General features: G+C 48.3%; 1 protein-coding gene across 5 annotated transcripts in view; it reads right to left on the reverse strand.

The window, feature by feature from the left end:
* PALLD (palladin, cytoskeletal associated protein) overlaps positions 1-24,892 on the reverse strand; it is a 398,579-nt gene that overhangs the window by 2,267 nt on the left and 371,420 nt on the right. For 3 of the 5 annotated variants that reach the window (XM_060155854.1, XM_060155858.1, XM_060155859.1), the window contains 8 exons: positions 24,079-24,129; positions 22,736-22,957; positions 18,855-19,004; positions 10,481-10,575; positions 8,312-8,444; positions 3,820-4,027; positions 1,518-1,683; positions 982-1,115 (listed from right to left, as the gene is read on the reverse strand). In XM_060155854.1, coding sequence (XP_060011837.1) covers positions 982-1,115; positions 1,518-1,683; positions 3,820-4,027; positions 8,312-8,444; positions 10,481-10,575; positions 18,855-19,004; positions 22,736-22,957; positions 24,079-24,129 — 1,159 coding nt within the window. Of the gene's footprint in view, positions 1-778; positions 824-981; positions 1,116-1,517; positions 1,684-3,819; positions 4,028-8,311; positions 8,445-10,480; positions 10,576-18,854; positions 19,005-22,735; positions 22,958-24,078; positions 24,130-24,892 lie in introns of all 5 variants that reach the window. The other 2 variants (XM_060155856.1, XM_060155855.1) reach the window with 2 other exon arrangements.

A 24,892-nucleotide genomic window follows, 5' to 3' on the forward strand; every position in this document is an offset into this window, starting at 1 on the left:
TGTGCAAAAGACCTGAGAAGTCCTAAAGTGTACGAGTGGTTCATGTTGCAGATTCACTGCCTACACAGGGTGGTGGGACTACAGCAGCTCGGGAACAGAGACAGCGTGTAGTTTATCTCGATAGTCAGTACTCACTGCAGCTCGGGGAGTCCTGTGAAATGGCTGCTACACTTCCCGATTCTCACTTTGAAAAAAAACTTCAAAGCTCAAAATGTATAAATGCCACAGTAATGACAGTCATCAGGTATTCTGGATGGGTGTTCTAACACAAATTGTTTGAAAGGAACCGGGTGATAGGGAAGGTTGAGGTCAGTCATTTCTTATGTGTGAAATCAGTTCTGAATTTTTCCTTGTGGTTTTCTTGTCACTAGATCACATAATGCTACTGGGCTAGTTTGTAAACTTAGTAAGAACTTTTTTCTTTCAATCTGGGATGCATGTACACAAATACACGTACACACACACTCACAAACCTACTGCTGAACTGCTTAGGATATGTTAACACAAAGCACTGAGCCACAGAAAGTACGCATTCCAGGTTCAATGGGCCACACGTTTAGCGTGAATTAAGATGCTGTGACAGGATCATAGCTTAGGGAGAAATGTTAAAAGGCAGTCATTTGCACAAGGCAGTAACAAAATGTGAAAAGTCTGTGCTTATGCCTTTGCCTGGTGTTAACCCCTAAGGGTGCTGGGTAAGAAAGCCACAGCTGGGTAGCCGACGCCAGAGAAATCCACATGCACGTTTTGCTAAAAACGCAAAGTTCCCGAGTGATACTTGGGCACTGTTCTTCTGGCGAGGTTCACTATTAATGTTGAGAAACTATAAATAGAAAGAGAAAGAGCAGTGTGAAATTTCTGGCAGATAAAGCGCTAGAGTTGTTGATCAGATCAGAGTAAAGTGACTCGGTGTGCTGACGCCCGCCTTGTCGTAACGGAAGGAACCAATAACGCATCGAGGCGAGGGGGAGGGGTACTCACTGTAGACGTCCAGCCGGGCCGTGCAGGACACGATCCCCGCCTCGTTCTTGGCCGACACCGTGTACCAGCCAGCATCGTCCTTGGTGGCTCCCTGGATGAGTAGACACACGTAGCCGTAGTTGTCCTGGTGCAGGCTGCAAAAGACAGACATGGCCATAGGGCTCGAAACGTTTCAGGACACGAAGCATCGCTTCTCATTAGCTCATGAGAAACAGAAATGTGCAAGCAGCGGATAACAGGGTCCTCCTAATTCTGCAGAGGCCGCCAGCCCGTGACAGCTAATGAGAGACGGAGAGGCCGGGAGGCTGAAGGAAGCCGAGCACTTAATTCCCAGGGGGAGCATCTGCCCCCGCAAAGCACTGCCTGCGTTAGGCGGGGAGCCGCTGCACCACACAGCAGGGCAGCCGCTTCCGCAAAGCACAGGCGTGCGGGGGCAGGGGCTGGCCCGGGGGCGGCGCACACAGGCGCGTGCTGTGCACCTTCCTTTGGGACCATCAGGACCCCTGCGGGTGGGGGGTGGCCCCGTGGGCTCTCACCTCAAGCGGTCCGTGCTGTGAGTGAGCGACTCGTTTTCCTTCTTCCAAAATATCTGCGGCGGCGGCACCCCGGACACGCGGCATTCCAGCCGAACCGGGTACCCGTCCGCCACCCCCGTGTTCTGCAGCTTCTCGAGGAACACGGGGGGCTTGTGCGCTTCCTTAGCTGCAAAGACACGAGACGGATTACCTACCCGTGACGGGCGCAAAAGGTACCACAAAAGAACGCAGGTGCTTTCAGCAATCCCGCTCAACTTTGCTGACGTCGTTTTCCCCTTCAGGCGGCAGGATGCTTGTCCTCTCTCCAAGTTATCCCTCCTCCACCCAGAGACGTTCCTACCCTTCATTCCACGCCTTTCTCTCCTCAGTCAGTTCAAGTCCGACAGGCCCGCACCTGCTCCCCAGAGCGCCTGCCTGCGTGCTCTCGGGGGGTGGGGGGTGGGGGGGGGCCTCTGTCAGACTGCTGACTGATGAGGGTCCCTGCCTCAGCCCACCGCTGCCATCTAGCGGCGCTGATCCCCTAGATCCCCGCCCTGCTGGCCGAGACACTCTGAGATTTCTAGGTCCTGGCTTAAGAGACATACCACAGGCTACAAAGGGGGAAACGAGGAGAGGCAGCTTTAAATAGTTACCTCAACACTAGGAACATACATTCTATACAAGTTCCAATTTGTATTTCTTTGAAGAAAGCTATGAAAACGACGACTATGACCCAGTCTGGACAAATCAGAACTGTGAGTAACACTCTCAGTGTTCCCTTGGATCTGCGGTGGGAACAGTCCCAGAGGAAGAGGAAGCCTTAGCTACCATCATCCTAGCTGCCAACAATGAGTCTGACGGTGCGGCCTTCTGCACTCCCTCCTCTGTGACAAATAATAGCAAAGCAAAGGTGAACGTTCTACCTGAAAGTTTTAAAAACCTAAGGCCCTCTATGACCTCGAATTATGTAGAGGGTTAATTTTTATTGGACCTTTTGTGGTTACTTGACCTGGGCTACTCTGGGAAGAGACCTCACTCGGTGCTCTTCCTGGGTCCCAGTTTTCAAAAGAGCATAAATGTGTAAGACGGGCCTTTAGGTCGCAGCGACCCTCCACAGTAGGCATCACAGCTACCTCTGGAGCTTGGCTAGGCAGGCTCGTGGGGACGCAGAGCTTCACAGGATTTCGTCCTTGTGCCACGACTTAGTCCTTCAACTCTGAGCATCATGGCCCCCTTTTCCGTTTGGGGACACTCAGCTGCAGAGACGGACCTGCCAGAGGACACAGCCAGAAAACGAGAGCTGGGCTGGGAGCCGAGCCCCGACTTCCTCCGGAAGTGCCGACGGGGACACCTCGGGCGTGGGGACAGGTACGGTCGGCGGGGGGACCCCAACAGTTGAGTTTTGAGGAGGGCGGGCTGGAGGAAGGAGTGAAACTGAAGCGGGTCTGACACACAGGCTGCACGCTGCCCATGTTTTTGTGCGAACACGTCTGGGTGTTTGTTGTCATGAAAATCCCTAGCCCGGACTGTAGCCGGGCCGCCCGCTGCGTCCTCGCTGCTGCTGTCTCCCCCAGGAGCTCGAAGGCTCCTGGCACCAGAGGGGCACCGCAGCCTGGCCCCTAAGTGACGGGTGGTCGTCACCTCTCTCCTAATTCCCACTGGCTGACTGCCTCATGGGGCTGCCGTGAGGACCAAGTGAGCGCTTTGCATGCAGTGGTGAGAAATAAACGCTCCGTTCTGCTTTTTTCAGATGAGCACAGAGAACAGGGTCTCTATTCATGCTCAGCTCCTAGGACATTAGACCTTTCCATAAACTCATTTCCCATACCTAAGGGTAAAACTTTATTCTGGTAGGTAAATTTCGTAAAGATATATAGTCAATTAAAAAGCAAACCTGAGTTTAATCTGTCTATGACATGGGGGGTAGATCACAGCATTTCAGTTTTGAATTCTGAAATCACTGCACATGACTTCAAAAGCTAGGTCTACGTGGAGAACTTGCTGCACGAGCACATTCTCCCACATCGTCTGGTTCCTGGAGGCCAGGCTGCCGCTGCCTTTCCCGTGTGACACTGGGGGCCCAGGAGAAGGGGCATGGCCCAGAAAAACTGCTCAAACCCTCTTCTCTGGCTGCCAGGCTGACGGGGGAAGGGAAGAAAAATAACCATGGCTACAGCGAAGAAAAAGTGATGTTTCTGACTTGCCAGGTCTTAACACGTTGATGATAATGGTCTATTTTTTTCAGCGATTTGATGTACTTTCCACATGGGTTAGTTTGTTTCTACATCTGACGCTCACCCTGGGAGAGGTTCCCGGGACTTACCTGCGACCACGAGTTCCAGGCTGAAGGAGTTGTGTCCAGCCCGGTTGGTGGCCATGCACGTGTAGACACCGGCGTCCCGGGCCGTGACGGGCTCGATGATCAGAGAGTGCACCCCGTTCTCTCGCACCAGCATCTTGTGGGTGCTGTCCTGGCGGATGGGCTTGCCGTCCAGCAGCCAGCTGAGATCGGGGGTTGGCAGCCCACTGACCTAAACCGGGAAGAAATGCGAATGAATTCCTCTGCTACGGAAACAGCGAAGTCACGAACACCTAAGACACCGGCACAGACTCCTCCTTCAGGACAACATGAGGCTCTTAGCATCAGGTCACGTTTCTTACTCACTTATTTATTTTTGGCTGCGTTGGGTCTTTGTTGCAGTGCGCGGGCTTCTCTTGTTGCGGAGCACGGGCTCTAGGCGCATGGGCTTCAGTAGTTGTGGCACGTGGGCTCAGTAGTTATGGCTCGTGGGCTCTAGAGCACAGGCTCAGTAGTTGTGGTTCACGGGCTTAGTTGCTCCGTGGCATGTGGGATCTTCCCGGACCAGGGCTCGAACCCGTGTCCCCTGCATTGGTGGGCGGATTCTTAACCACTGCACCACCACCAGGGAAGCCCACATTTCTCTTTTGCTTAAAATCTTTGAATAGCTTCTCGGCACACACGGGCTCACTTCTAAACATTTCTTATAGAGCAACCCAGAGAAAAGTGAGATGGGGACTAAAAACGTTCGCCATCGTCTTTCCTCACCCAGGTTATAGATGCTGAGGGTGATGTCAGCCCAGGGCTCTGAGCCCTTCCAACCATGACAAGGACTCACACTCAGCTCGCACGGCTCACGACAAAGCCTCTCATCAAGGCTGCTGTAGCTGCGGAGACGTTAGTTAATGCAGCCAAGACACAGGGCTGTTATTATTTTATAATCCTTGAAAGTAATAGGAGACATACGAAATTACCCAGAAAGCATCTCAACAAATTAGCCTCACAACGGAAACGTTAAAAAAAACCATCACTCTCCAGACCACGACAGTCGTGCTGACCAGAGATCAGACAAAAGCACGTTTAACGGCTAACAGCATGGTGTGCAGTGAGGGGAGGGGTGGCCACCGTCTGTCAGCTCTTCACTCTAGGGCTCTGCATTCTGAACGGGAAGAAAAGCACCAGTAAGGAAGCCCTTTCACCCCTACCCCAAATGCACCAGTGGGAAATCACATACGGAAAGATGTCAGTGGGACTGTAAACCAATTCTTTTGAGAATCAGCTCTGCCAAAATCCGCCAGAGAACTCACAAACTGCACTCATGCTGTGTGACGCTCACGTATACTGCCCCCAGGATGCCTCACCCCGCAACAGACACACACAGCAAAGGCCCAGGGATTTACACAAAACAATTAAATCACTGGCTAAAAGCGGGCCAGGCTCTGCAGCCTCCCATCCGTCCACCTGCCGCCCCGGCGCTCCACGCCCGCTCTACCTGTCGGGCCAGCACAGGTGCACGGAGGAAGGGGGTGGGCTTTCCCGCCCGGGGCTGCACACCTGGCCCTCCTGGCTGGTCAGGTACCGGCGAGGCCGCAGCAGGTTTAGGAGGGAGACGCCGCACGCACTCTGGGCCCACCTGGGCCAGAGCTGCATGGCCGGGCAGAGGGGAAGGCCGAGTCCTCTCCCTCTGAGCCCAGCAAGGCGAGCCTGACCTCAGGAACTGGGTCACTGTAAGCGGGCCCCAGCCTGGACAGGTGGGCGGCTCTGGCTGCCGTGGGAACGGGGGGAAGCAGAGGCGTTTACTCCCGGAGGCTGAGAGCCGGCCGGGGCAGTCAGTGTCCGGGGAGTGAGTCGGGGGCCCAGCAGCCCAGTAGCGACTGGCCTGTTCCCATGATTCTTCTTTCCCTCTTAAAGGATAAATACACTGGAAAAGATTTTCCACATTAGTCCAGGTCTGATCATAACAGTAAAATCAACAGATTACCTTTTGTTTCCAATATTCTCTTAAAGGCAGGCATTTCAAGGACAGCTGTGTCACTCGCAGAAAAATAAAGTGCTATGATTTCTTTCTTAAATGTGATCAAAAGTAGAGCCGATAGTATTGTGAACCTCCATGTAAGCCATCACCTAGATTCACTCTCTTTTGTAATTTTTCGTATTTTAAAAATAGACCCCAAACTTTATACTTGATACTTTATGAAGTATCATTCTAAAAGAACAGATTTTTCTTACAGTCACAGTTCCCTTTTTATACATAAAATTAAAATTAATAGTAATCCCTTGGCATCATCTAATTTTCTAAAAGAAAATTTCCCCTGTGGACTCAAATGTCATTTTACGGGTGGTCTGTATGAATTCTCAGTTACAGACCCCAAATAAATACACACATGTAAATATATACACACTGTATATATATAAACTCAATCTGTATACTTATACTGTAAAAAGAATTATGTTGCAAACACTGCAGCTGACAAGGAATTAACCTCCAAAATGTACAAGGAGCTCACGTGGCTCAATAACAAAAAAAAAAACAAAAAACAAACATCAAACAACAACCCAATTAAAAAATGGGCCAAAGCCCTAAACAGACATTTTTCCAAAGGAGACATACACAGGCACATGAAAAGATGCTCAACACTGCTGATTATTAGGGAAATGCACATCAAAACTACAGTGATGTATCACCTCACACCAGTCAGAATGGCCATCATCAAAAAGTTTACAAACAATAAATGGTGGAGAGGGTGTGGAGAAAAGGGAACCCTCCTGCTCTGTTGGTGGGAATGTAAACTGATACAGCCACTATGGAGAACAGTATGGAGGTTCCTTAAAAAACTAAAAATAGAATTACCATACGACCCAGCAATCCCACTACTGGGCATATACCCTGAGAAAACCATAACTCAAAAAGAGTCATGTACCACAATGTTCACTGCAGCTCTATTTACAATAGCCAGGACATGGAAACAACCTAAGTGTCCCTTAACAGATAAATAGATGAAGATGTGGCACATATATACAATGGAATATTACTCAGCCATAAAAAAGAATGAAATAATGCCATTTGCAGCAACATGGATGGACCTGGAGATGATCATACTGAGTGAAGTAAGTCAGAGAAAGACCATATGTGGAATCTAAAAACTGATACAAATGAACTAATTTACAAAACACACTCACAGACTTAGAGAATGAACTTATGGTTACCGGGGGGAAGGGTGGAGGCGGAGGGATGAATTGGGAGACTGGGACTGACATGTACACACTACTATTTACGAAACAGATAACCAACAAGGACCTACTGTATTGAGCACAGGGAACTCTGCTCAACATTCTGTAATAACCTAAATGGGAAAAGAACTTGGAAAAAGAATAGATACATGCATATGCATAACTGAATCACTTTGCTGTGCACCTGAAACTAACACAACACTGTTAATCAACTATAGTTCAATATAAAATAAAAATTAAAAAAATTACGCTGGAGGGACTTCCCTGGTGGTGCGGTAGTTAAGAACCCACCTGCCCATGCAGGGGACACCGGTTTGATCCCTAGTCTGGGAAGATCTCACATGACACGAAGCAACTAAGCCCGTGCGCCACAACTACTGAGCCTGCGCTCTAGAGCCCGCGAGCCACAACTACTGAGCCCACGTACCACAACTACTGAGCCCACACGCCTAGGGCCTGTGCTCCAAAATGAGAAGCCACCGCAATGAGAAGCCCATGCACAGCAACGAAAACCCAACGCAGCCAAAAAATAAATTTATATTGAAAAATTATGCTGGAAAGTATTTTATACATTTTAAATACATTTCTACAAGCTTTTTATACATTTCTACAAGCCCAGAGTTAACCCTCTAAGTGCCTTACATCTTGTGTTCTGCAATTCCAGAGACAACCAGCAGAGAGAGCCCAAATTACTTTTTTAAAAGCGTATTCATATTTCAGAGCTAAAATTTAAATTTAAGATCAATAAATAATGGGGCAAAAATACAAAACAATCAAAAAATTTCAGACCAGTGATTCCTACACATTTTTGGCCTCGAGGTCCTCTGGGAAGCTGATGGCAGGTGTACCACATACAACCTCCTGTGTAATTTCAGGCCCACACACCTGATGAGACCTGCTCACCCCAGGACCTGGTTAAGAAGCCCTACTGTCGACGGAATGAAATGTGTATGAAAACAGAGTAAATATAAGTAAGATCAGGATAGAGAACAGATCCAACACAGTCATTACTTCAACAAAAAGGGCGACTCTGAGGGATAAAACCTCCCAGTTCACTTTCTGGAGTATGGTACACAGGGTTCTAGGTAAAGGACATATTCAACAAAAACTTAAAAATCAAGGAAAAGAATGATTTGAAATGTATATAAATATTAGTATGTTCCACTCATTTTCTCTCCTCTTCTGCTAGGAAACATTTTAAAGATGTATACTTTACATAATTTCCCCAAAAGGAACTAAAGGGAAGTGGTATTGCAGGGAGAAGGGAGGCACCCAAGCCCCTCACCTTACAGTCCATCCTGCAGAGCCTGCCCTCCTGGACCGTCAGGTCCCCGGGAGCCTGCAGGAAGTGCGGTCGGAAGAATCGTTCCTGAATCGGTTCACCTTCGTCGGCACTGTCCCTGGATCTCGAACGAGACCTTCGGACGAGAGAGAAAACCAACAGATGGAAAGAAAGATGGGGGAGGGGAGGGAGAACGCCACAAAGATAGACAATATAGATAGATGGAAAGAAAGATGGGGGCAGAGAGAGAGGGAGGGAGAATGCCACACAGATACACCCAGAGGGAAAGATGTGGGAGGGGAGGGAGAATGCCACAAATATAGTTAAATAGATGGAAAGAAAGATGGGGGTAGAGAGAGAGGGAGGGAGAATGCCACACAGATACACACAGAGGGAAAGATGGGGGAGGGGAAGGAGAATGCCACAAATATAGTTAAATAGATGGAAAGAAAGATGGGGGCAGAGAAAGAGGGAGGGAGAATGACACACAGATAAATACAGACAGATGGAAAGAAAGGGGGGAGGAGGAGGAAGGAGAACGACACATAAATGATAGGTAATATAAATAGACAGTAGGTATTGTCAGGTTCTTAGTTATCTCTTCTCTATAATACATGGGGCAATAATATAATTTCCTTACCTGCTTACCTAGCTCCTAATCCCAGGGTTCATACCATAAAGAAAGTCAGTAAAACAAAATCCTGTTTCGTTTGGAAGTGTATTATACATGTAATAATCTGCTAATTGCAGACTTCAAATAATCTGCTATCCTAACCCTTACAGCTAGCATAAATCGTGAAAGGGGAAAATGGGGAACTAACAGTAACCTATTTTTTCCTAAATAAATATGTTTAAAGCTGTATGAGAAGCAGCAGCAGCTGTTGCTCATTTATTACCAAATATTTTTCGACAGAAATCAGGACAGTTTCCACTGTGATTGTAAACTTGCAGGAAATTAAAAGTTCTTATTATTTAAAAAGAATGAATATCATTCTAATAAAAATTTCTTTTCTTATTAACCAGGAAAACAAATCACATTTTAGGCAGGTTTTCTTCTGTATCCGTTAACCATATGCCTAAAGCAGTAATTCTTATTCCTTTTTTTTGCTTTAACATAAACTTGTGCACATCTCGAGATTTTGTGCACCCTTCTTGGTTTTGAGGATGCTGCCAGAGCCGCCTTTAAGAGCAGTATGATTTAAAGTGACTGCAGGGAAGACTTAGGAGTGAGGTGTTGAAACTAACCCTGCCGGAGATCATTGGGAGGTCAGTTAAGAAACACTTCAGTAGCAAAAGTAGGAGCAAAGCAAATGAGAAATTAGTATAATACGCTAGCAATCACCAGCCTTCACCCACCAGGTCTCATTTACGAGCACAATGCCCTTTCAGGAGTCAGTGGCCCACAAACGGCTGAAAGGCACGGAAGGCCCCGAGTGAAGCCGGAGAGAACGGACCTGCTGCAGCTGTGCTGACAGGCGCGGGGGCAGGTGATGCTGTGCGCCAAGTCCCGCCCCAAGAAGCCTGAATCAAACCTGCGAGTGCCGAGGCCGGAGCTGCCTCCCAAACGCCGGCACAAGCCCGCGCGGGGCGTGAGCCCGCCCGCTGCTGCTTGCCGTGCCCTGCTGCTCCGGTGGCCTCCCTGGCACGTCCTCCCCTGCGCTAGGCCCAGGGGCCGGATGGCCCAGTCACCGGCCCCATCTGTAGCCACGTGTGTCACGGAGAACCACAGCCCCGCTGCCCATCCTCACGTGCACTCGCTCGGGGCCATGGGGCAAGTCTGACCTACGAAGCTAGGATCTGAGACAAGCTTGTGACCTAAGCGACCGGACAAGGAACCTTCGCACACGAGCCGATCTCAGGAAACCCAGGGGGCAGCCCACGTGATGCTGGTGAGGAAAGCGTGGCTAGAGCCTGGGTGCCACCGACCAGCGTGTCCGTGGTGACGTGGCTGCCGCCCGCCCACACGCAGCACGTGTCGGAGGGCGCCAGGCCCAGCCGGTACGTCCTCCACCCCGCCCCCAGCTAGAAAGGAGGCACACGCCACCACGCTTCCTGCTGTGGCCCCATCCTGTCCCCCAAGTACGTTCTCTCCTGTGGTGTCCCCGAGATGCTGGCAGCGCTGGGTTACAGTGACAGTGAGCAGCAGCGCCCGGGAAGGGACGCGAGAGATACCTTCTGCCGTGAGGCTGGCCGGCGGGCGAGCGGGGGCTGCGGCCTCTCTGGTTCACGGCCTGCACCATCAGCCGTCCCGTGCAGCTGACGCGGCCCTGCGGGGACAGAGGGGACCGACGGTCAGCGGCCAGCGCCCCAGCACCGCCCCCGTCACCGCCACGGCTGCCCTGGTCTCCACAGGGCGCTCTTCCCCGCAGACCAGCGCGCCGCACCAGCGGGACCCCAGCCTGTCTCTGAAACACGCCCCCCGGGACGTCTTGTGATGATGCCACTTTCAAGGCTACATACCTACTGCGTGGAGCTAACTCTTGAAATCAAACCAGATCATTTCAGTCTTCTTTTTAGTTCTTAAATGTTCGTGGTATCCCTTCCCAAAACCGCACATTGAAAGGGCGGCCGGCATGAAAAAATAAGCGTTACGTAACAAGCATGCCTGGGGCGACAAGGAGCATGACGACTATGGGACACCCTGTCCCCATGAAGTGACAATATTTGAGCTTTTAAAACCAGGAGCAGTAAATGCCTGAGCCCATGAGGGTCACATGATAAGGACCTGTTCTAACGAAAAGCTGTATTTTATAATCTTTAAATTTTTTTATTTGAAGTATAAAGTCTACAGCCACCCCACCCTGAACACACCTGATCTTGTCTGAAGTATAGTTCACGTAACAATATTATATTAGTTTCAGGTGTAAAACACAGTGAATCAATAGTTTTATAGATTATACCCCATATAAAGTTATGATAACATCTGGCTACACGCGCTGTCTTCTCCCTCAAATTTGTCAACTGGGAATCGGATAAGTGCTGTCTAGGGACACACAGCAACAGAGGGGCCGGGCGACAGGAATCAATGCCCTGCCACTTCGCCTTCTGGTCTGGACTTCTCTCTCCCTACGTCCAGCAGAGCAGCAAAGCAGATGGTCTCCTCTGCTCGCTCCTTGCAGGGCCCCGGAGGACGAGCAGGAGGACACCTAAACCCTGACGATGACCGAGAGGGAGTACGCAGGGCAGGAACATGAGACGCAGACTGATTTTTCACCCTCGTCCTCGGTGAGTTCTATAGCTTCAGGCTGAAGGGAGCGCTTAGAGTCAAAGTAAAGTTGACCCCTGACCCCCACTGTCACTGCAGGTGGCCAAACAGGTGACCAAAGCAGAGGGGTTCTGTGGGTCCTGAACCGCCTTCTGAGTCCCCCCTTGAGAGGACGCTGGCGGGGACACGGAGGGGGACCCCATGGCAGGATGCAGGGAGGGGCCCTCGGGGTCTCCCCAAAGCCTGGACCTCTTCAGGCCATCGTCACCAGGAAAGGCAAAGACACAGTACCGGTGTGGACGGGAGGGTTAGGAAGGACCCAGGAGCTGTTGTAAACACACAAACTCAAGCGGTCTTGTACCGCGGGACACGCACCTTCCTCCATTGAGGCCACAAGCGCTGCCTTTCCCGAAAATGTCCAAGTATAATGAAGTATATAACTTTATGAGGGGAGTTATTTCCAACTTAGATCAACTGTATCTGAAGTTCAGGCCACACGATATGAATTCTCTCACGCTGATCTTACAAACACTTGGGATTCCCTAAAGTAGCTTGAAATCTGTACACCAATTCCATCGAACCCCTCCCGGTCTGTACTTGCTACAGAAAATCTAGATATAACTTGCTTAGAAGAGCCCGTTATAAATTACACAGCTGATGTGTCATCACGGCTGGGACACAGAAGACCCATGATTCCTTTTGGAGCTTGAGGACAAGGGATTGTATGTTTTGTTTTCACACAAATAGCTTCCACTGAACTGATGCTATGGTTTCCTTACTATCTGCTTCGGCAAATAATTTTAATTTGGAGAGATTAAAAGAGTTACGTGATTTGGGTGGATTCTTCCTTGTGGTATAAAACCCAGAGGATCCACCAAGGAAGTGAGTATTAACGAATGATGTATGTCGTTAGATAAAGATAAAAGTTAAATTCAACCTTTAACCTTGAATTTGGGGAAGCAGATAATGGTGCTAAAAAAAAAAATTCCTCTAACCTGGATTTGAGTTTTGACTTTTTTCCTAAAGCTTTGGGCAAATCCTAAATTTGTTCAAGCCTACATTTCTTCTTTTGTAAAAGGTGGGGCACTATACCTCACAAGGGTGCTGCAAAGATTAAATGATATAATCCATGATGATCTTGTTAGTAGTAAACGTACTTGATGTCATCATCACTGCTAACTCCGCCGCCACCGCTGCTGGTGCTGTGTTTCTCTGGGTCTGTGACATCAGGTGTGCACATTAAGGTGATTTTTATGGGCCCAGCAGCTTGTCTGACTCCAGTGAAATTTTCCAAGTAGACGTATTTTGCTCGCGGTATGCTCTTACCTTGTTTGGTTCCTTCAGAGGCCTCTTTTAACCAGTGCCCCCCGGCCCCTCAGGGCTCTCAGTGCTGGGATGAGCCCCAGATGCCTGCCCTTGGCTCCTTTGCCCTGGGTTTGTAACCAGCTCTGTCCCTTACAGTGGAAAGACGAGGCAGGCGACATACCCCAGATGAGGGTCCTCATCTGTGGAACAGGACCCTGCTGGTCATCCTGCAGGGAGGGGCTCTTATGATGACTGAACGAGTTAACAGGGGTCAAGTACTTGGTGGTGTGTCTGGCACATGCTAAACGCTCAAAATGTTCAATTTTTATAGCACTGGATACAGATGTAACTACAATCACCACCAGATGGATAGGAACTGTTTCGTTCAACACCATTTTTTTCCATATGAATGGAGTTTCCTTCCTTCCCTCCTTCCACCCACCCTCCCTTCCTTCTTTCCTTTTCCTTCCTCTCTCTCTCTCTCTTTTTTTGGTAATAGGATGCAGTTTACTCTAGAGGAAAAGCCAAGTACTCCAAGCATAGGAGGGAGACTGTGGAGAGCAGACCAACCTTTCCCCACCTCACGCTGGTGCTTGCGGGGCGCCACGCACACAGGTACCTCCCAGGTGTCTGACGGCTGCGTCCGAGGCCCAGGAGGAAAGGGGTCCTGCCCAACCCTGAGCACTGTCTGTGCCTGGGATGCACTTCATCTCCTTTCCCCGCTCCCAAACACACGGTGACAGGTTGGCATGCTGCTCCGTAAAGAGCACACATTTCTAGCACGCTTTCAAGGTTTTTACTGAGATTGCTTAGAACCCTACAAATACTGCCCCAGAATCTTCCTTAACTTCCCGAACTTAAGAAAACGGCCTATGTTGCCATCTATCACCTTTTTATTCCCACACCATCCTCCACTTTGGAACGGAAAGGGGAAAGGGCCTGGAATTCAGGAGGCAGACCTGTGAGTTTGATAATATACTGATACTGGCGAAATATATTACTAACAACAAGTGAACAGGACTACTTAGAAAGCAACCAAAGTAGCGAGTGGTATAATTCTGACATTTTCAGTCCAGAACCCAGGGAAGCATTTTTGAAAAGACGCCTCCAAAGCGCACGATAGGAAGCTGAGATTTTTAAGTCTGAATGTTTTCTGAGGAAGGTCATCCAAAATGAGCATTCGGTGATTTTAATCCTACAAACATGCCAGTTAACCCAGTAAAACTGCCGTCGCTGCAGGCTCAAGGGTACTTAACGCCGTCCGTTCGCTTTCAACTGTCTCGTTTCATTTCGCTTTATCATTAACACATGAAGGAGTAACGGAAGTGAATGTCTGAAGGGAAGCTTGGAAGGTGCCAGAAAACCTCATAACGTTGAAACACACACAACCAACAAACCAGCCTTTTAAACTGAACTCAGCTGCTCACTGCTTTTCTATTCCAGACAAGTCCTCAGTGTTTAAAGCTACAGCGCAAACCACGCGTTTGAATTCTTAAGGTGGTTCTCTGTTAACCATCCAGCTTGTAATGCGCATCTGAGGCCTCCTGCAAGGCCAGTGATTTATGTGCTACGGACAAAACATCTGCATTTCCCGGTTTATGAAATCTAACTTGCGGCCCGCAGGTCTCAGGGAAGCCCGCCGCTCGCACACACAATGCAATTGGAGGACGCAGCCAACAGTGCACGACAGCCATTCCAAACCAGAGAGCAGGACGGGGGAACCTAGCAACGCAGCAAAACAAAGTCAAACATTTGTGTTTCCATTCCGCCGTGTCTTCAGGATGGGATTAGAGTCGGACGTAGGCGGAGCCTGTGGCCCTCGGTTCGGCGGCCGCCTGCTGTAACGCGTCACAGGCCCTTATGGTCCCGCTCAACTGCGCGGCCATCTCCCGGGAGCTGCCGGGCTGAGGATGCTCCACGGCCAGTGCTTGCCCAGAGCAGTGTGTTCTGTCCCAGGTGGAAACTGCACGCCATCAACAACATCTAACGTGTTCCTTATGCCCTGAGGACTGACCCAGGTGGAAAATTATTCTATAAACTAACCTGCTGACCGTGTTTTCCTCTTTTTTTGCTTCTCACCCCTTCTGTTGGCTCTCGGGAATTATCTTCCGCTGCTCTGGAGAGCTCGGCCGTCCGTGTTTCATTACCGAACTCATTTTTCCATCAGCCTTTTCCTCTTTCCCTCTGTCACTTCACATCGTGGAGGCCACGGTGCACCAGAAAAGAGATGGAGTTGTCTCCCTCCCAAACCCAAGTCCTTCCATAACGTGGAAAAAAATGAAGGTATCAAAGGGCATCAAAGAAGCAGGGAGCCCAGGTCAGCGGACCCCACACTATGCTTCTGGGACTAATGTATTTTGAAAAACTTAGCTTTTACTTTTGAGATTTATTTTCAGTGCCTATTTACATCATGCTTCTTTTAAACCGTGTTTTCATTCACAAATTACGAGAACGGCGAAGTCCTTTACTATGTACCGTAGCAGCTGCTTCTGAAGGTGAGACTATGGAGCGTGAAGCATTTCTGTCACGTGTTCCTACAGCAGCAAGCGACGACCTGCAGCACGGAGGGAGCAGGGAGAGCAACAGGGCGCGGCTCGTCAGGGCTGAAACGCCACTTCGTTTTCCTAAGTGGGCAGGAAGTTCACTCCAGTTTCTCGGTGATGACTCACAAAACCCACACCTGGCAGGTGTGGACACACCTGCTACCGAAGAGCCGGCCGGAGGAGGAGTCTCACCCCCGCGCGGACATCAACCAGGCGACTCACTCAGAAACTTGCAAGAGCGACTGCCAAGTACCCTAAACACCAAGACTCACAACCGTGTCAGGCTGAGGCCCAGCGCCCACACTTAGCATGTCCTCAGATGCCCCTCAGGAGCCTCGCCTCAGACGCCTGCCTTTCGGTCATTTCAGTAGGAAAGGAGACGCTTAGTTACGAGAACGCACCCCGTTAATGAGGCTCCTCGGGGGCCCGACCTCGAGAGCCAGCGGGATTCTGGCATCAGGACCTGCCCTGTCCCGGGGCCTCGAGGGCTCTGGGACCCAGGGCGGCCACACCGCTGCTTGCTTGACTCACAGACAGGACGGGCGAGTCTGCTAGAAGAGCCGGGCTTCTGGTGAGCTGAGGTAAACGGCCACTGCTCATTTCTCTGTCTCGCCTCCGAAAGGTAAAGGGCGAAGAACCAGACAGGGTGAGCCACGGGGGGCGTGGCCAGGGCTCCGGTGAAGCAGCGGAGCGCACGGCCCGGCACTAGGGCAGCGCCCCGCCGTTGGGGGTCTCCTCCCGGCCGCGGCGTGGCTCCCGCCAGCCCAGCTGTGCACGTGGGCTCTGCAGCTGAGCCCTCCTCCCAGGGCCCCGGCCGCGCAGTCGCAACCGAGCCGCCCCTGCCGGGAACGCCTCTCCCAGGGTGGAGGCTGGAAGTGCCCGCGCCAGCACCGCGCTGGGGAGAGATTCCAGCCCGCGCTGACTTCTGGACTCACGGCGCTGAGGGAGGGACACAGCCGGGCTCCACGGCCCCTGCCAGCTCAGGGTGCTGCTCCGAGAAGGGGGACTAGCGTCCTCGAACTTAAACAGTGGCAACAACCTGCGCTTACTGGAAGCCCGTCACATGCCAGGTAAACGAAGCACTCTACATGCATCGTTTAAATTCGTATTATTTTTCTCACTTCATGGACGAGGAAGCGGGCGCAGAGGTTCAGGACTTGCTAAAGGCCACGCGGCCAGAACCCAACTCAGACCTGCCCGGTGCCGGGTGCTGGCTCTGCACCGCGACCTGCACCCCCGACTCTTCCGAATTGTCTCTACGTCTCCACTCCTGGTCTTCGTTGCGTCACTTCCGTCTTCTGACTTTGCCGCTCCTCCTTTTCCATGTTGAACGGGCATCTTCAGCCCTCCTTCACCTGGTTGGTCAGGGGTTTAATAACCATGCAGAGACCGCCGCCCTGGAGCCCAGCCGCCTGCCCGCTGCCACCTGCCTGGTCCTTCCCGCTAGAACTTCCCCACATGGAAAGCTACGTCACCTGAAGAGACTAGAAGCAGACTCAAAACTGCAGTGTGACATTTCTCTTGTTCTATCTATAAAACTGCTCACTCCAGTAACAGTTCAAAACATTCACTAGGAAAAACGCCTTGAGGTGGACAGCGGGACCCCAGGAATGGTGAGCACATAAGGAACACAGTGAATTTTCTAGCTCCATAACCCACCCTAGCCTTTCCAGGGCACAAGAGAAATAAAGAACCCAGGGCGAAGAAAAATTCTGGATTTTGTTGAGCACTCCACTACTTTTTTAAGAGGCAGAAAACTGAAAATCGAAATTGGTTAATAGAGTTGTAGTAGTAACATCAAAGATCAAAGATCACAGACCACCATAACAAATGTAATAATAATTAAAAAGTTTGAAATATAACAAGAATTACGAAATGTAACACAGACATGTAAAGTGAGCAAATGCTGTTAGAAAAACAGCAGTGATAGACTTACTCAACACAGGGTTGCCACAAAACTTCAATTTGTAAGAAACGCAATATCTACAAAGTGCAATAAAGATGCAATTAAAAAAAAGTAGTCAAGGAAACATACTAAAAATATAATTAAAAAAAGAGAAAGTTCCACTTTCGTTCCCTCAAATACAAACAACACGAACACAAATAAGCATTAAAATGTAACTTATTAGTAAAGGTTGTGATTCTGACTTTTTCAAAGGGATGGTCATGTGTTCGTTGATTGAAAAGTTAGAAACTCAAGAAGGCGTTAACTTGGAAACTTTCTTGTCAGTGCAGAGTCGGCTGTCCTGGATCACAGCCTGATTTGTGGGCAATTTCAGTTTCACTCTTACCATCACTGCAGAAATGTATCTTTACATGACAATGTAACCCGAGGACAGTATAACACTGTACAAACTTTCAGAAGTCTGTACGCTTTGCTAAAATTGTTTGTATCGTTTTCTTCATTTTCTAACACTTAATATTTTCTTCAAAAGAAATAATGAAATAGGGCATGATATAAATAGATCAGAGATTTTTTAAAAAGATAAGTTCTGGGCAATCTTCATCAGTTACATAATAAAACTGTTAACTTTAGCTTTCTTTTTTAAAAAAGAGTGTTTTTTACCAAACTGGGAAAAGAATTTGAGAAAGAATATATATATATGTGTAAGTGAATCACTTTGCTGTACAACGGAAACTAACACAACGTTGTAAATCAACTATCGTCTAATATAAAATAAAAAATTTTTTTAAAAGTGCGTCATTTACATGATTTCTGCAGACTTCATAAAATACCCAGTCAGAGGTTGAGCTTGTAAGGCACAAAATCACTTCTTACATATTTCTGTGTACCCAGTATAGCACCTAAAATATACAAGATATTCAATAAAAAAGAATTTGCAGGCTTGAATTGGGAACATGGTACCCAGTAGCTGTCTGTTAAATTCTAAGTAGTCAACCGATTTTTGGACCCTAAATCTAAGGGCAACTACACAACATCTGGGTGTAAACAAACAAAAACCCTGAATGCTGGATGTATGCTCCATCGAAATTATAATTTGTCCACACTTACACATTACTTAAGTTCCACTGAATTAGGTGTGTGCGTATTTCTTCTAAACATTTTCCTTCCTGAGTTTTCCTACCACAGCTTATCCATACCCCTCACTCTCCTTTCTCCTGAGAACATAACCCTACCTGCAATCACATGGTTTATGCATTTGTTTACTGGCTTATCTTCTGTCTCGGGACCTCATCCCCTGAAGCACTGCAGCTCCATCACCCACATGACAGGTGTACATATCAGGCTCTCAATAATATTTATGGAAAGAATGCACATCTGCACCGGAATTATTCATGTAGACAAACATCTCACGGAACAGATAAATATTAAGAAAGAATGTTTCTATCCTGGGAAAACACGCTGGGTGGAGAACTGGGAAAACAGTTTCAAGTCAAAGAGGCATGACTCCCCGTTAGCCAAGCAGCAGCTCCTCTGCCCGGGAAACCCCACCACCCTGGGCACAGGCCCGAGGCCACCGCGCATCCCCACCTGAGGGCTCGAAGCCATGATCGTGTAATTCCCGTCATCGTCCAGGGTGGAGGCCGCGGTATGCAGAGAGCAGGTCCCGTCAGGGTCGCTCCGGATGCTGTAGTGATCGTTCTTGGGAGAGATCTGCTTCCCATCTTTAAACCAGTAGGTCTGAGGGGGAAGGCAGAGATGAAGGTGAGGCCCTGTGAGTGGAGGGGCACGGGCCGCCCCGAGCTCCCGAGTTAAAGCGTGAGGCAGGACGTCAGGGCAGGACCTTGGCTTCTGAGGGAAAAGGGTAGGTGGCAAGCAAGTTGAATTCTATCTCAGTTTTAGAAATTACACAGCCGCTTTTTATTTTTAAAGAGACGTCTGTAAGCAGGCATTTACATTCATCCACTATGTACATGAAGGACAGTGATGGTTTCAGCACTGGCGCCCAGTTTGCTTTTTGCTTCTATTTCAAGTGTCCTGAATGAAAATGTATTACTTGTAAAGGTAAGAAGGTTATTGTAGACAACAAAACCAGAACCTAAACCCCAGCGATTCCTTGGAATCATGTCAAACAGAACAGGGTGTGAGGAGCTGGGGCAGGTGAGGGGGGTGATGGGGGAACCCTATCACTTTAATTCCCAGCCGAGGGGCACAGGACGGAGGGTTACAGTTCCTCAGCTCCACTACGTTAAAGAAAACACAGTAGTATTGAAATGTATAATCATTTTCAAATAACATTTTAACTTGGGGTGATGGAAAATTAAATGTGAGAAATAAAGTAAAAATCTTGACTAAATAAGAAAATTCTAAATGGTCAAACGAGCTCTTCTACGGGTCGTCCTTCCCTCCCTCACCTCTAAGCAAGATCCTGGGTCCGTGGGTCTCTCATGGTTTGGTTATTATTTCTGACTTGATCATGAACTGCACAGCTGAAGACGGGCCACAGTTTGGGTCATAGAGCCGGCAGCCCTAACACAGCCAGGACGCCGCACTGGCCCCTCCACGCTTGCCATCGGGAGGGAAATACATCCTCCCTTTTCAAACCATGGCAGGTTCTTTGTGGTCACTTTTGTTCCTTGCAACCAAAAGCATTCCTGATTCCCAACAGAAGAAACTTAGTTCAGAGCCTGCAGTTTTAAAATGAAATTCTTCCTGCATGTAAATCAATATGTCAGTTGAGACCACAGCTGGCCTTCCAATTCCACTCCCTGTCAAAGCCTCTGAATCTGAAAAATCTTTCTTGAAGCTTCCATGTCTAAGACAGGGAAAGGCTACAAACAGACGGCAGGAGATAAGTGCAAGAACCATCAGGATCTGACCGCTGCAGCTTTTCCTACCCTTAGCTTTCAGTCAGTTCATTTATAGGAACTATATTATTAATCTCCAGAACCTAAAAGTTCACCATCAAATAGACTAATAACTTTCAGTTCTAAAAGGTAAGTTACATAAGGCGTGATACTTTGTAATTATCATACTCTTAGTGGTTGGATATTTCCAATGGAACAAAGAAGCTGGGATTAGTACATAATTTCTCCCTTTTGCATTCTTGCCTCTATGCCAGTTCTTTAGAATATTTTTCTTTTTTTTTTTTTTTTTTGCAGTATGCGGGCCTCTCACTGTTGTGGCCTCTCCCGTTGCGGAGCACAGGCCCAGCAGCCATGGCTCACGGGCCCAGCCGCTCCGCGGCATGTGGGATCTTCCCGGACCAGGGCACGAACCCGTGTCCCCTGCGTCAGCAGGTGGACTCTCAACCACTGCGCCACCAGGGAAGCCCTACTTCTCTCCTTTAATCATATTTTTCACCTCTATTGTACTTGGAATCCAACTTTCAAATGAGATTAAGAGACAGTTCCAAAACTTTACCAAGACTGCTAAAACACAGGGCAGGAAGGGTACAAGAGATGAAAACAGGGTGAACTAGAAATTCTCTTCCATCTTCTCATATCTCAATGGAACAAGCATGTCAAGGGCAGAATAAACAAATTAAAAAAAAAAAACCCATAAGCTAAAAAATTATATATTTTTAAACACGATGAGTATTCCATACGCCAACAATCCTAATATAATTGCTAGAACATGTGCAGGAGAAACAGGTTTCAATAAACCAGGGAGGGAAGAAAAAGAATGGCAGCCAGGAAAACAGAAGAACATCTAACAGGAAAACGCTCTGGAAAATCAACCTCTTAACGGCCGTGAAACATTCAAGGTCGTAGGAGAACAAGACAGTCACGTTAAAACAAAAGCCCGCCTCTCGGGCGAACATAACGTTCTTTAAGAACAGGATTCAGTGATCTTAGAAGCCCATCAGTAACCGTGCCTTGAGTAAGGTTGAAAAAGAACGTGGGGTTCTTTTTGTGACTATTTTGGAAGTTCATGATATAATTATGAGTTCCACTCATAAGCTGCATGTTTATTTTTAATACATGCATTTGATATCATGTGTGTGAACACACACCAATGATCCAATGATGTCAAGATAATACAGACGTGTGTTCTCTAACAACAGTTGATTTGTGAAGTCTCATTAGGAGGTGGCAATGGCTCTGAAAATATAAAGCTAATTTTTTGGTCTATCTTTTTCTGACTGTGGGGCTGGGATTCGGTTTTAGGGAGAGTACGGTGGTAAAACTTTCCTTACTGTGAAAACAGAACAACGGAGGGAGCCCAGAGCACGAGCCCCCCACAGTTTCAGGTGTGGCCCCGGCCCGGCCCCTGCTCCTGTCTCACGCGGTCTCATTCCGGCTCTTTCACACCAGCCCCTGTTGAAATGTTAATTTCAGGGAGTACAGTGTTCATTTTTGCATGCTTATTTTACATGTGCCTTGTGTCTGGTCCTATTCTTTCACTAAAGTGTCTATTCCTTTTAGAATTGTTTCCATCACTTTAAACACAGTAATTTCAGAGGAGTCCCCTCAAGACGGCTCTATCCTGTGTGGCACTGTGGCTTCTGTTCTCCCGTTTCTTTTGCTGTGGACCCTGTTTGCTCGCAGGGTCTGTGAGTTTTTCTTGTGAGCTCACTTTCCCCCCCTCCTGCCCTGTAGATGTCTGACAGGCCCCAGTGTGGAAGTCCTTTATGGGGCAATTTTTACTTGCTTCTGCCAGAAACCTTAGGATTATAATCATCCTGGACTAAATTTCATATTAATTTCTCAGCTTTGGGCTCTGTATCCTGTGAGAGTGTGAATCTGGAGTTTCAGCTTCTCATGGGTGCCTCTTTTATTCTCTTCTCTCAAGTTCTAGGGAAAAGTGTAGTCCTGTTTGCCACTTTGCGGGGCCAGTGAGCAGTGATTCCAGTCTCTCCTTAAAGAGAGGGCCACCCTCCCTCCTTCCAGCATCCCCACGTGCTTGCAGGAACAGGGCTCCGGCCAGGCCGGCCTCATCCTCGGTACCAGAAGCTTCTCGGAGGACCCTTTCTCACAGTATTCCTGCTTCCACCGCCTCTGTAAACACAGGCGGCCTTGGTTTTGTAGACTAAAGATCTGCAGTTTCCATCACCTGTGGTAGCTTTATTCCTCTGTCTGGTACAGAGCACAGGGCGGATTCAAGTTCAAGCCTGGCCACTCACAGCTTTCTGACCCGGGGAAAGTTCATTAACCCCCCTGAGCTCAGCCCGGTCGTCTGCAATTTGGGTGTAACAATGGCAACATCATATGAGTAAATGATGTGGGTTATGAAAAGCTCCTTGTCCATTATTCTACTATTCTATTCTGTCCTATGCTGTTCTACTCTTCTACCCTTGCTGGTTTCCAGTGGCTCCTGAGGACGGCCCTGAACTCGAGCGTTTTACATCACGGGTACTGAGAAGCTTAGTCTGCACCTGTTCCCCCTAACGCTGCAATGGCGTGTGGCATGCTGGGAGCCAAGCTCATCCCCGGGGAACACAACTCTTAAGAAGCCTTGTTGCAGCTCACCTTCGGCTTTGGATTCCCGGTCACTCTGCACGTGAAGGTCACGGGCATCCCCTCAAAGATCTTGAAATGCTTCAGCTTTGTCTCGAAGAATGGGGCCACTCCACTCTCCACAGACGCGTCCCCACAGGGAGCCTCTTCCCCTGACTCCTCCACAGGGGACCTTTCCAGCCTGTACTCGATTTCACTGATGAGCCTCTGCTCACAGCTGGAGACTTTGTACTCCTGAATCAGAGAGAAGGGTCACGTCACCGACCTCGGTCCACGCGGTACCAAGTCCCCCAAGGCCCACGTCTTATCCCCTCTCCAGTAAGGCGCCCAGAAGACAGTGATGTTTTTACCACAGAGCTAAAAAAAGGAGCCTGTGCCCAATTCAACTCCATATAAAACAAAGAACATCTGGAAGTAAGTATGTACGATATTTCAGACTGTCCTCAAGTCCTATGATCCAAAAAAAAACCAAACCAACTATGAAGATGAATTTCCTTCTCTCTTCTCTTGGGGTGGGGAGAAGAAAGAAAAAGGCAACAGTCATTCCTAAACCATTCATAAACAGTAAACATGACGGCACACTGCTTCCTCCGTCTGGTGGGGCACTTGCTCAGAAGGGCAGCTGCAAGGTCACTTGGTCTCCCAGCAAACGAGTGATGGAGAAATGGTACCACAATCCCTCCTAACAACCCTCGCCACACAGCCTCGGGCTCTCCCTCAGCTCTGCAGCTCTGAGCAGCCATTCTCCTCCCGAGGACTGACGGTCCGTCAAATGTTTGGTGAAAAACACAGGAGCAGAGCAAAGTCCCCGTCACCATCCTCTGGTGGTGAAGGGGGAGCCTGCAGATCTCTTGCTGACAAAGTACAGTAAAGACAAGGCAGCCCATTATGAGATATTCTCTATTTAATATTAAATGAAAGGTGGTTTTAACGAGGTTTTCCCTTAAGGTACTCAACCTTCACAAAACAGTCTGTTGCCTTGAAGGAAGAAATTCAACAGTATGAATAAAACTGCAAAAAATACACAAGTTGTTTTGTCTAAATAGTATCAAATCAGTCAGTTTAAGAATTAGCTCTTTTTCCCCCTACAAAGGTTTAACAAATGAGAAACTTTTCACAATTTAAAATTCAGAGTAGCCACAAAGGACAGAATCAAATTCAAGTTTGTAAATAAATGACACGAAAATCACATGGCAGTTAATTCTGTCCATCTGATATTAAATGAAAATAGACACTGGTCGGAGTACTTATAGTTAATGTGTGGCAGTTAACTATAGATACACAGGTAAACGAGGAAGAAGAGAAGAAACAGATACAGGGAAAGACTGGGGAGAAAAGAAAGGTGAAAGCGTGACCTTTTGACCATCCAGAGGACTCCCTACAGAAGCATGAGGAGACCCAGGGTCCTGTAATGGTAGAAAAAAAAGAAGTGAAGCCCAGTACAGAACAGCAAGAATCTCACAAGATTTGCAGCTTTAAGTGAAGCTGTGTGGCAGCGATATTTAACACAGAGAACCTTTCAGATTTTGAAGGCTGATCCATTTCTTAAGAGACACGAGAAAGAGTTTACTTGATCCTTTAAACTTGTGTTACAAAGCTTTCTTTTATCCGAACTACATCTGGAGACTCCAAACAGAAGCAGTGGAGATTATAAAACAGTTTATTTACATCAAATCCATGAAGTGACTTATTTTTTGGTGTTAACAGGGGAACAAAATGTTAGCATTTTAGGTTCTCTGCTGATTAGTGCTTTACAACTACATCCGTGGAGGAAAACAGTCTTTCCCGTACATAGGTATTTTACCTGGATGAGATATTAAGAACATAATTGGAAATAGTCACTAGTGATTTCAGACAATTTCAGTGAACATATGTTCCTCCACACAAACCTATTCTGCATTACAGCCCAGGACAGGAAAAACAGAAAGATACTTGAAAGGAGAGAAACGAATCGATAAGAAGATAAAATGAACAGGTGTCGCCAACCGAAATAAATCCCATCACTCACTCAGCACAGTATGTGCTCAGTAAACGCTGGCTGGGAGGCTGACCTGATGACAATGCTCCTTCCTCTGACCCGCCCTGCTCTCCACAGAGCTGACCCCAAGACTGTCCGTAAGGAGGGCAGGGAGAGGGGACAGGGTAATCTGCTACCCTGGGGAGCCAGGA

Source organism: Lagenorhynchus albirostris, chromosome 7 (assembly GCF_949774975.1).
Source record: "Lagenorhynchus albirostris chromosome 7, mLagAlb1.1, whole genome shotgun sequence".
Classification (NCBI taxonomy): domain Eukaryota; kingdom Metazoa; phylum Chordata; class Mammalia; order Artiodactyla; family Delphinidae; genus Lagenorhynchus; species Lagenorhynchus albirostris.